Source organism: Buceros rhinoceros, unplaced genomic scaffold (assembly GCF_000710305.1).
Source record: "Buceros rhinoceros silvestris isolate BGI_N320 unplaced genomic scaffold, ASM71030v1 scaffold19939, whole genome shotgun sequence".
NCBI lineage: Eukaryota > Metazoa > Chordata > Aves > Bucerotiformes > Bucerotidae > Buceros > Buceros rhinoceros.
The window spans coordinates 23405-36422 of record NW_010433707.1 but is presented as its reverse complement, the minus strand read 5'-3'; the positions used below and the strand labels follow the sequence as shown (position 1 = coordinate 36422).

At 45.5% G+C, this 13018-nt stretch overlaps 1 protein-coding gene across 1 annotated transcript; it reads left to right on the top strand.

Annotated features, from left to right (window-relative positions):
• Positions 1–3: 3 nt before the first annotated feature.
• KCNJ11 (potassium inwardly-rectifying channel, subfamily J, member 11) lies at positions 4–1446 on the top strand (the record flags this gene model as incomplete). The annotated part of the gene is made up of 1 exon (XM_010144210.1): positions 4–1446. A coding segment is annotated over one exon (1107 nt), but the record flags the coding sequence as incomplete, so codon positions are not given.
• Positions 1447–13018: the final 11572 nt, after the last annotated feature.

Sequence of the window (13018 nt, the reverse complement as noted above, 5' to 3'; positions counted from 1 at the left end):
CGGCGGACGCGTTTCGTGGGCAAGAACGGGGCCTGCAACGTGGCCCATAAAAACATCCGGGAGCAGGGACGCTTCCTCCAGGACGTCTTCACCACCCTGGTGGATCTCAAATGGCCCCACACGCTGCTCATCTTCACCATGTCCTTCCTCTGCAGCTGGCTGCTCTTCGGCATGGTCTGGTGGCTCATCGCCTTCGCCCACGGAGACCTGGACCACAGCACCCGGCTGCAGCGCGACCCTGGAGAGGGGGCGGCAGGTGCCCCGGACAGCTTTGTGCCCTGCGTGACCAGCATCCACTCCTTCACCTCTGCCTTCCTCTTCTCCATCGAGGTGCAAGTGACAATCGGCTTTGGGGGACGCATGGTGACGGAGGAGTGCCCAGCCGCCATCCTGGTGCTGATCGTGCAGAACATCGTGGGGCTGGTGATCAATGCCATCATGCTGGGCTGCATCTTCATGAAAACCTCGCAGGCCCACCGCCGGGCTGAGACCCTCATCTTCAGCAAGCACGCAGTCATTGCCCTTCGGGAGGGCAAGCTCTGTTTCATGCTGCGAGTGGGTGACCTCCGGAAGAGCATGATCATCAGCGCCACCATCCGCATGCAGGTGGTGAAGAAGACCGCCAGCCTAGAGGGGGAGGTGGTGCCCCTCAACCAGATCGACATCCAGATGGAGAACCCCGTGGGGGGCAACAGCATCTTCCTCGTCTCCCCACTCATCATCTACCATGTGATAGACAAGAACAGCCCCCTCTACGACATCTCCCCCCTGAACCTTCACCACCATGAGGACCTGGAGATCATTGTCATCTTGGAAGGGGTGGTGGAGACCACCGGCATCACCACTCAAGCCAGAACCTCCTACCTGGCAGATGAAATCCTCTGGGGCCAAAGGTTTGTGCCCATTGTGGCAGAGGAAGATGGACGATACTCTGTGGACTACTCTAAATTTGGCAACACGGTGAAAGTGCCCACCCCTTCGTGCACTGCTAGGCAACTGGAGGAGGACAAGAGCATTATGGACACCATGACATTGTCCCCGAAAGGCACAATAAGGAAAAGATCTGTCAAGTTAAAGCCCAGGTTTACCATAAGCGGTGAGCCATCCTGATGCCTTTTGACCGGGAGACTCTGTTAGGGCTTTGTGTCTGAAAGATCTCATAAACTCAGAACACTGAGGTGGCCTCTTACTTTTTTTTAAATTCAGGTTGGTAGCACAAGGTATGTTCTGCTGTTATTTATTGTGGGATAAATCTAAAGGTAATTATATTTTTTTAAAGGTGTGATAGATTTCAAGCAGCACTGGGAGTAGGAAAATCATGGTCTGCAGCTTTTTGTTTCAATTCAGACTGGCCTAGTTAATTGCACGATCGTTTTGCATTGATTTATCTGCAGGTAATGACATATTTTCTCAAAGAATAAATGTATATTTATCCTCAGAGATTGCAGTACTTAGGGTCTTGCAGTGTCCTCAAGTCAAGAGTTTTTAACTGGTTTTTTCTAACTTGGACAATCAATAGAGCAAAATAAAATATTAATTATTAATACAGTAGGCTGGATTTAAACGATAACAAAAGGGTCAGGCAATGTTATGTACAACACAAGAGCAGATCTGGAAGTGCCTGTCTATTATATGCTGTGTTCCAAGAAATTACCTGCAGGATTTGCTTCATCCATATCGTATCGTATGGAGCCGCTCCTACCACATACAATATGGAGCATATTTGAATATTTACTTTTGATTATTTTAAAGCCCTTCACTCCTCCAAAAGAAAACATTTAGGAGTACCTTTCTGCCCTGTACATTTCTGATAGTAAGCAATGCTTTGTCTTGAAAAAGAGTAGTAGATAGTATACAGCTGAAATTAATAATAGATAGGAAAAATTCTGTATTCTAATTTCTAAATTAAGAGAGGCAGCATCCCCCATATACACAGCCACGTGGCAATAGGATACCCAGCAATAAACTTAATCTCTCTCTTAGGTCAGAGTGAATTCTGTTGGATAATCAGGGAATATAAATAGAATTAGATATTTTAAATGACAGGGCAATGCTGAGTGGTGAAATCATATCTGCATGCAGCAGGCAAAACCTTTCACTCTTCTCCCTTTTGTAAATGAAGCCGAGGTTTCTGTGTGCGGGGAAAGGAGGGATGTGTAAGACGGCGTGGTCACTTCTGGGATGCTGTGTTACAAAACATACTTCAGCTGAGGGAATGATTCCCGTTCCATTTACACCCTGAGCTCCCCGCTCAGCCGGTGCCTGCCTTGGATTTCAGCTGAATTCACCATCTGGCATTTACCGGTGAACACGAAGGAGCCGTGTTCCCCCCTCAGTTCCACAGTGACCACAGCAGCAGTTCCTCTCAGCACGCTCCTGCAAATCCCCTGCCTGGGCAGGTCAGTAACGGCAGAATTCTGTGTCCATGAGGGGTTTTCAGGAGATGGCAGCAGTATGAACTACAGCGTGCTATTAACGGGGCAAACTGCCACTCCAGTAAAAACCGATGGTGGTGTCCAAAGAAAACCTAAATAAGCATTACAGAATGATCCACCTGCTTAAGCTGTGCTGAGGCACCAAGTTACTTTGAACTTATTCAAGGAGCTTCTAGTATCAAGTTCTGTGACACCTAAAATGGTTTGTCTTGTAATAATACGGGAAGTTTTTGATGCCTTGTCCGTGTGACAATATGACAAACTCATTGAAAAGTGTGACAAAGCTTCCACAGTGACTATGAATATTTTCAGACATCTGTATTAAAATGAAATAATGTTTGGGTAAAATGAAAGTTTGTTTTAAAATGAGAAAGTAGGAGGTTTATTTTTAATGTTTACGTAGCTCAGTTTTATGAAGCCCTGTTCCAGCATTGTGAGACTGCCGGTGAAGGGAATACGTGCCTGCTCCGTTCCCACATCGTCGGTACACCAGCACTGTTCGGTGAACAGCTCTGAAATCGCGGAATGTGTTTCACAGCGAAAAGACAGTCAAACTCACATTAACAGGTAGTCAGCAAAGGAGATTTGGGAAGAGATATTTTACATTCGTAATCATAAAACACCCTTTTTTTAAAATAGGGAATGATTACATGCCTTTGATGATTAAATTTCTTCTGTAAGACTGAGTCTAATTGTGACATTATTTTCAAGCTTTCCCTTTTACTGCCTGTGCCCCTCCCGTCACCCATCAGAGGGGCTTTTACACTGGAGCTGTCGGCTTTTCCCAGACATCGGTGTTCCTTGGAGAGTTCGCTGTTCTTTGTGCCTCGTCACAATGCCCCTGCTCCGTTCTCACGAGTCATAGACAAAGTACTCCAGTAGCTTTAGTTTTCCAGTGACCTGGTACTGCTGGCTTCTCCGTGGGCTCTGTAGTACCTTGTGTCAATGTGTGAGGTGCACCTCAAGGTTCTCGTGTAAACCCTCTTCAGGTCTGGTAGCATTTTAAAGCTCTTTTTTTTCAGTATTTGACCTAAATGTGAAGCAGTTTCAGCAGCTCTGCCATGCAATTATTTTCAGGAACTGATGCAAGCTTCTTTCTCCCTCAGGGAAATCTGTGCTAGAGAGGTAGAAAATTCTCTTTGTTCCGTGTGAGATGGGAGGGGAAAGACTGGAAAAAACAGCTTGTGTTCATTGGGCTGCTTTCAGGACACCTTTGTTGTCACTTCTTTTACAAGAATCTGCATGACTGTCTGAAGACTTTCAAAGAACAGATGTCATAATATTATGAGGAAGGCAGGATTTGTACTATTAAAATCACCACGGTGAATTATTTCAATCAAAGCATTGGTGATTTTGAATCTCAGGATTCTTGTAGTTTTAAATCCTTCAGTTCTTTCACTATTTACACTATGCAGAAGCATTTCAGGGGCAGCACAAGTGTATGTATTTGGCACTAGGGATATTTCTTCTTTGTGAGCAACCTTTCACTCTGCCATTTGCAAAGTATTTGGGAACACTTACAGAGTGTTTATTCTTGAAGTGCTTCTGCTGACCGCCCCCATTCTCTGTAGGAAGGCTCTGAAGAAGGCATCGGTGGCATCATTTGGTTAGAAAAGTCCTCATTCTTAGCAATGAGCAAACGCTGCATTTTCTGTAGTGGAAGTCCAAAGAGAGTGAGCTTTTCAAGCTTCTCTCTCAGCCTACATCTGCTTTTTGTAGGTGGTATCACAGCTGTGGGGAGTGCGCTGGGGCTCCCACCACCACCACCTCTACACATGTCCTCTGCACAAAAGCCAGCATGAGGAAAACTGGGGGCTACGTGCTCAGGGCTTGCCCTGAGAGGGAAGGACACGGACACAAGAAGTGGGAAACTGTAGATTTTGTAGCAACCCATTGCTGAGTTGAGGGTGCACCAGAACCGTGCCTATGGGAATTGCCTTTCATGCGCTTCAGAGTCTGGAGCCCGTTCCCAGTTTACACCCACAGTGCATTTGAACTGGAGTTTGTTAAACTGTTTGGATGGACAGAGGATGACAGAGCTTATCAATCAGAAACAGCCTGGAGAACACTTCGTGTTATCTGCCGTGGTTTTAAGATAGTTGTAGAGACCGCTGGTGAGAACGTAGCCACTAGGCATATCAGTTTCAGGAGGCATTTCCTAATGAAATCAAGTGACGTACATAAAAAAAATCTGGATATAACAAAGTCTGAGTTTGTCTCTTTGTCACCCAAGGTCCAATACTATAGCAGTGTACTTCAGTAGGACAAGGTCCCATATCTATAAAATAGATATGAACTGGAAGCGAACTCAAGAGGCTGCATATTAAGGCAAAAGAGGGTCAGGGACACAAAATAAATACATTGAAAATCCTCAAGTGACACAGTGGGAAGACAGCGTCAAGAAGTGATAAAATGTTTTCTTCTGAAGCAAAGGTGTGACAATGCTGAGAGGTGAGATCGGAGACCTAAAAAGCAGAAACGAGGGGCTGGTATAAAAGGCTTTAACAAGGCCGAGGTTTACACGCGAGCACGACTAGGGGCCCTGTCAAAACTCAGTCTGCCCTGTAAGGCGAGGCTGCCGGCTGGGCACGAGCAGCATTGCTCAATCCCGGGGGTAAATACTGCTGCGTGTCGAGCAAGGTCCAAGTCAGAAGAGAGCCCTGTTGGAAGCAGCATTAGGAGGACTTTGTGGCAACTGGTTCTTGTGGTTAGTTATTTACTAATAGTTAATAATATCAATCTAATGAATAATTATTAGTTCTTAAAAAACTGAATTTGTTTCTTCATGTTTTTCTTCCTCTTCCCCTCCTTTGTACATCACTCACCCCTAAAGGTAATTATTATAGGTCTGCTAGCACAGATCTTTGGATTTGGGATAAAGCACAAGAGTGTCTGGGAAATAAAATACAAAATTAGAATAGATATTAGAAACCCAAAATCTGCTGTGAAACTGCCAGGTTTGCAACCTTCACAGTGATTCCTTGTTCAAAGCATGGACAGAGCTATTCCTACGAACTGGATATTAATAAACTGCCATAGATCATTCCCTGAAGTTCATTTTGCAGGTCCCTGTGGGAGTGGTTTAACCCTTCAGGTTAGGGTTGAGAGAGAGGAAGGTTCAAAATCACTGCTTTTTAGGCTCCTTAGTTACACCTTTCTGTCTCCCCGTGCTCCAAGTCACACTGTGGTAAGTACAGCGGTGTTACCACTAAAAATGCAGGGTCAGTGCTCTTTGCAGTGCATGTTCCTGTGTGGCCCTGCATTCATCCAGGGCCAGCTGCCTCATTCCACGGTGGACACCTCAAACCAATCAGCCCTGACTCCAAGGTTCCTGGAAGACAATAGAAAAAATCCCACCCATTTCAGTGGATTTTTGGATCAATGGATGTAAATCTGCCAACCTGCTGAAAGCATGTGCTGCATCGGAAAAAGGAATTTCCTCAGCGCTGCAGATCTTACTCAAGCAAATCTGCTATTTGAGAAGACCTTTGTGTGGAGGAGGCCTTGGGTAAGCTGGACCAGAGCGGGTGGTGGGATGCGTGCTCAACGGGGCTGGTGACTGTCTAACCGCCTGTAACAAATGACTCAGTGCACTATTTTTGATTCAGCAAGAGGAGAAAAATATGTGATACAAACCTCCACACCCCTCCCAAGGAGAACTATTAAAAGAGCAGAAGACGTTCTTGAGAGGCTGCAGATACCACTGCCTCCATCGTGCTCTTAGCCTTGCTGGGTACCTACAGAGGACAGCATGCTGCATGTTTTTCTAGCCTATGCCCCTCTTTTAATACATAGTGTGACTTTAAAGAGTCATCACTGGGGAATGACTCAGTTTATAAGTAATTTTCAAAAAGCAAAACCTGCAGCCCCTCTTTGCCACTTGCCTCTGTCAACCTTTGTGCCTGACTTAGTGAGTCTGAGTGCAGACAGCAACTCTCTGAGAGATTTCCCAACCAGCTGCTCTAGAGCAAGGCTGAGTGCCCTTGAGTAATCAAGCCCACGTGAACGGGAAGGGGCCTGGAGGCCTTGTGATAGTGGCCCCGTAGAAGAACAAGCCTCCTCTTTCCTCCCTCCCAGAGGCTGGAGCCTGCCCTGGCAGAAGGCATCGAGCACCCCATCCCTCCTCCTTGAAGGTGGTGAGGCGCTGAGCTGGAAGGAGGGCAGCCACATGCTATGGCAGGAGCTGAGAGCTACTGTAAGTGATTCTATAAATTCTTGTTGTTTCAGGGTGAGTGGATACAAATAATGGGGATGGTATTTTTCACACCCTGCCTTTGCTCCAGATGAATTTTTCCAGTGTTATTAGCTCTACTCTAGCTTTAAAACTTGAGGAAAAAACAAGTTAGCAATATAATGCTCTTTTCATGAGATGGGTGAAGAAGAGGAGCAGTAAGATGAGCAGGAATATGGGAGTGTTCTTGCAAAACGTATGGGTTTTATTGTAGCAGAATGCCTAGACAGCGGCCTCCTCCTGTAAAATGAGAGTCAATTTTGACCCTGAGGGAAAAGCAGCTACCCTATGCAGCCATCCCCAGTGCTGTTTTAGAAGATGACTAGCATTCTGTGGGTGTGCTGATCACTGAATAATGAGGGTGGTTTGATTTGGAATAACTAACGGCTGGCTTCACCAACCATGGAGAAAGCTCATGCTTGCTGAGAATTTAGAATGTTGGGCAGTAAACAGATGCTTTTTCCAGAGGCAGTATCTGTTCTCTTGCAGATTTTTTTCTTTCAAGTGTTGTCTGGACATCCCTAGCTGAAATCTTTACACACCAAAGAAATGACTGTCACAGCTCTGGAGACAAAGAACCTCTATCCTTGTAACAGTGAGATGAAAATTTGGGAGTCCTGAAGTGGACACTTGCTTCAAAAAATTATCTGTTCTAACACCAGCTGTAGCCCTACCGTCTATAAATCCAGACAACTGCTGTCCTCCAGAAATGAAACCACACCCTCACTGCACGGCAAAGCAGTTTGCTTGCCTGTGGCAGTCAGTGGTGGTGTCTAGAGGATGCCACTCAAGGGTGTCAGAAATGGGAAGCTCTGCTCTGTTTCCGTTCTATGTGCACCTGAAACTGGGAAGCTTTCAGACCCTGACAGTTCTTCAGCAGAATTGTCTCTTCTCTTGCAGTGTTACACTGTGTGTTACATTGCATGTTGCTCCAGAAGAAAATTTGTGCCTTTCTTCCTCGTAAACACTTCAGATAAGTTCAGTATTAATGGTTTGAGATGAAACCCACAATCTGGTGATTCAAAGTGGCTTCTTCCAAATGCTTCATTTCTATGCTTCCTTTGAACACAAGTATTTTCCGAGGAACTGTAAGATGAAAGAGATTCACTTGTTTCCAGATGCACATGCAATTAAAAAGAACAAGATAAAGAAATGAGCACAAGTAGCTCTCTCTCCTGCGTGAGCTGCGCACAGTCAGCAGTATGCCTGCTGCCAGGAGGGGCTTCGGGGGGGTACACGGCTTGCTTCTCCCTTGCCTCTGTCCAGGCAGGTGATGCTGTGCCAGAAAGATCTTCTCTGTGGCCCTGGAGATGGGCAGGAGGCTGCCCCGTGCAGCGCAGGGCATCTTTGCTCCTTCCTTCCCAGCTTGGCAGATGATGTCCTCCCTCTCCAGATGCAGAAGTGCTGGGAAGCCCGCGGTAGGAGCTGCCCCAGGAGCTTGTCCCAAGCACTGGTCAGACTGCAGCCAGCTTCTGCAGCGTTGGGGAGCCGTGCACCGAGGAGAACAGCTGTGTGACAAGCGAGCTCTGGTTACACAGTGCAAATGGCTGCCTAAAATAAGCTTGAGTTAGCTCACGAACACGAGTTGGTTCCTCACTTTGCAAAGGTTTAGATACTAAACTGTGATAGTGCATAGAAATAAAAAAAATGTTTCTTTATTGTTTAAAATATGCAATTAAATTGTCTTGATTGAAGAGCTGCAATTATTTAAATAATGTTTAGTCCACCACTGTTGCCAGGTAAGTGGCTGTACAGTCAGCTAAGCCCAGCCAGCCTTCAAAGTTTATTCCGACTGAAAGGGTTATCTAGAGGTGTAAGTTTGTCACTCTTTCTTTTGGATAATGAAGGTGGGAGTTACCACCACCATCAGTTCTACTGATGCCACATGCGCATCAAGCGTGAGTAGGATCATGTATATCAGGCACTTTCTGAGCCAAACTGCATCTCTTCAGTCAGTCCTCAGGCAGTGGGTGAATGCATTGCATCTAATCCCAGCACTAATTTTTCCCTACTCCATAACTACCATGTGGCAATTTTTTTGTTTTGAAATACATTTTTTAAAATGCTCTGTGCATACTTGGTGCAATCCTGGCTTTGTCCTGTGGAGCCCAAGGGACATCTGAAACACGTAGGACACACCTAAACTGAAACACGAGCTACGACACAGCATGTTTCAGCTGGCATAGACCAAATGGACACGATGCCGACTGGTGATCCCTGGCCCCCATAAGGCTGGCGCCGTCTGGGCAATCAGACAGCAGCAGGATCAGACAGCAGCCTGAATCCAGCCACCCCAGGTCTGTGGTGCCATCTAACAGCACTGATGGCTTTGCCATCTCCAGCCTGCTGGCAGCCACCAAAGCACTAAATAAAAACGCTGCTTTCAGGTAAATGGGAACAAAAGCATGTAAGCGTGGCTTTTGGGAGCAGTGGCTGAAGATCACAACAGCAGAAAGGAGTATTCCAGTGCTGGCTGTAGTCACTTTAGAATTCCTGGGGGGAAAAAAAGCGGATACAAAACAAGTTTGTCCAAAGCAGTTGTTCCTTGAGCAGCATCAGGAGCGACCGTGAGTTGGCAGCTGTATAGTCCTGTTTCCTCCAGCTGTACTTCTGGTAGAAATAGTGCAGCAGTGCCTTTTTTATTCACTAACGTGTAGGATCCTACTCTTAGCACTGTGGTTTCCAGCTATAAACGTAAACAATATCTCTTCCTGGTCAGTATCTTGGGTTTTGAAATACCAAGTGATTCTGATATTGTTGTTACCCAGTTGTGGTGTACATGGCCTCTAATCAGGATAAGCATCGTTAGCTCAGTGCTCATTTGCACTTTTAGGGTATCTTCCAAAAGGAAACAGCGTAATGTAAGAAATGCATTTTTGTAAAATAAAAATAAAAAGCCCTTCTGAAACATGGCAGCTGCTGTTTGGCTTTTGAGGGATCATTCAGTTTTCAACGTTCTATTTTATCATGCTACGACTCTGCTTCTCAGCTGGCTTTTAGGAGTGCTCCGCAATCCTTGTCTTAGGCTCCCTCTAGTGAAGAAATGTAATGCAGCTGTATGAGCTTATGCGAAAAATCCTGTGTTAGAATAGATGTTGCATCACTTCTCCACGCCACTAAATGCACTGTCAAGGTCTGCACAGCCTGAAGAATAGGTGTGGGCTCAGGAACTTCACTCATTGCTATTGGAGTACCTAGTGTCTTTCTGTGACTGTGGACACTTCCGTGCATACAAGGTTGCAGAGGACTCTGCTCCGTGGCTGAGTAACTCACTCTTCTTTCCTAGGCGGGCTCTGAATTCGTGCAGCAGGGTAGCTTGGTATGCCGCACAGCGGAGGCAGAGAGCTATTGCTTTCTCAGTCGCTGCGCAGTCATTCAGACTAACAGCTGCTTGCATTGATGGAAAAGGTGCAAAGAATGGAGAGGTCAACGTCGTAGTGCTGCTCTATCCTTGCATTTGTCACTGAAAAACATAACACATTTAGAAACTTGGGTTTCTCTGAAAAAACCCCAACTTTCCCTCATTGATACTGTACTTTACCACAGAAGCAAGTATGCAGGCTGTTGTTTAGCGTAGTATTGGAGAGGATAGTTATAAGCAGGGTTATGTTAAGATACAAAGTGATCCTGGCAAGTATAGCTTTTAAGGCATCAGAAAACATTAGGGTGGTTGCAGGTGGTTTTGGTATTTGCTCTCTGTGGATGTGTAAATAACAGGCCTCAAGCTAGTTCCCTGTTAAGTAAAAAAAGCCTAAAGGTTCATTTTTAGAAATGTAACTAAACTCCAGTGAGAGTTGCTATGTGACCTGGTTTGAGCTGAAGCTTCCTTGTTTTGGGAAATGGACAAATGGAATTATTCCATGCAGTACGATAATTCTGCATTTAATTGGTTAAGGGGGTCAGGTGAAACATTACATCGGGAGCCTTTAAAAGCAGCAGGCTGGGGGAGTGTCGCTCTCTTGGGCTTCTGGACAGCGGCACGGAGGAGCACTGCCGCGGATCCGCCAGTAAGAGACCAGGCTGAGACCAGGACGAGAGCTGAGGGCCTGTACCCCCAGATCGCTGAGGAGTACGGACTGAACTATTATTGCCTGAGTCCCGTCTGAAATCGGGGGAGCTCTGCCGCGGATCCGCCAGTAAGAGACCAGGCTGAGACCAGGACGAGAGCTGAGGGCCTGTACCCCCAGATCGCTGAGGAGTACGGACTGAACTATTATTGCCTGAGTCCCGTCTGAAATCGGGTGAGAATATTTGAACTCCCTGTCGTTCCATGCCAAGAGTTCTCCTGCAATTTCCTCGCCGCGTGGGGTTTCTCCCCCCGTCCTCGAGGAGGATTCTACTTTCTCCGCCTGAGAGCAGCTGCAGAGTCTTCACTCCCACCTCGCTGCTACATGCCTGCCAAGAGCACTGACCTTGAACAGAACTGTACAGAACTCTGGTTATCTAAGTCCTCTCTTCTTCGTTTTTTCCCCGTTCTCGGTTTGTGCCTATATATATATATATATATTAGTGTATAGTTGTGTGGGTTTATTGTTTATTAAAAGTTTGTTTCAGTTTCCTGAACGCAGACCGAGGTGTGAATTTCTTCTTTCCCCTTTAAACCCCTTCTGTCTCTAGCGAGACAAAGGGGATCGTTAAGGAATTCGAGGAGTTGTTACCTCGGTCCCTTGACCCTTAACACTATGTTTGAGATGGAACTCTCATTTTTCACTGCTTTGGTACAACTACCTCTTAAGTACGTAATGGATACTTGGGGATGTAAACAAGAAAGTATTTCCGAGGTCAACCTCAGGGACAGCTCCTGGCATCTGCTTCCTGCTTTTGCATAAATTAGAAAAGGACAATCCATAGTTTAGAGCTTCACTTCTTCATGAAATGCCACCACATATCACATTTTTCTTAACATATGTTTATAAGACGGGGAAGTCTGTTGTGGCTCGATATGGCAGCATGTTCTGTGGATGTCCCCGAGAAACACATTGCTGCAGCATTCTGACATCCTGAACTGGCTGACACCTGGCTTTGAAGGCAAAAGCTTCAGCAAGGAAAAAGCAACCTACAGAAAAATCTGTTACTGAACCTGTGGGTGCTTCACTTTCTCTGGGATTTCTGTTTTGAATGTGAACCAGTGAGGGAAGTATGTGGTGCTGACAAGAGTTTGTAATGCTGTGACAGGAGCATTTTGATTAATTGGGGTTTGTATTTTTATGAATATAGAAAATTGAGCATTCAAGTACCTAATTAGTGAATAGCTACTGCAGTGAGGCAGCTGCTGCTAGGGAAGAACACAAGATAATTTTATCTTTTTATAAATTCCTTTCACATCTTTCTAGAAAGCAAAAAGTGGAGGGGGAAAAGGGCGGGCCTCTAAGCAGAAATACGAAGTTGTGCATACAGACAAGATCTAAACCCGCCTCTCTCCCACGCACTTAAAACACTAGACATCTGTCACTGTGCTGAGTTTCAGTTTAATCCAGTCAAAAACTAATCTATACAAAGTACAGAGCAGGGCTTTTTTTTTCTACATGTATTGCACTGGAGGGTACGAATTTGTACAACATTGACCAAATCTTATCCTTTCATCCTCCTACTGAAATCCCAGCAAAGTACAAAACCAACTCTCTGCATCTTTCTCTTGGAACTGGTGTCTATATGAAGCGACATTCAGTTCCTTGTAATCACCTCCGAAATGAAAAGCAGAGTACAGGTGAAAGCACTGGTGCCCGTGATATTCCAGTCCCTCATTTATCTGATTATAACTTTCTACTTCCTCACTTAGCTGTAAGCTTAGTTTAATAACTTGTTTTTCAGCTTTAAAATGCTCCTGAGAAAACAGTACCATGGCAGAAACATGCTTTTAGTGGCTAATACTTTTAGTCTATTTTATGGAAGAGAGAACCCAATTAAAAGAAGACATCAGCATAAAAACCAACACATTAAAAAGCAACAACTCTGCTAAACATTCCATGTGTTGAGCATGACTTCAGCACACTGCATGATCTATTAAGGCAGATGTTCCTCACAGTGAGATAACTCTTATTGAAGCCACACTTCAGAACTGATCCACAAAACTAGTTTGGTGACTTTAATACACTCAGATGGAGGCTTCTTTGAGCCTGGCCTGAAGAAGGACACCCTTCCTCTGCAGAGGAAGAGATGGACAGTGTCGAGTGAACATGGTCTGTCGACAGACCAGACCCAACAGACCATCTTTTGAAAGAACATCCGCTCAGTCCTTGCTGTCCCTGTGGACCCTTGTGTATGAGATTTTTTAATTGGGTGGATGAGCATGAAGTTCTCATTTGGGCTCTCATCTGAAAAACATTTAGGCAACAAACTTAAGATGTGTTCA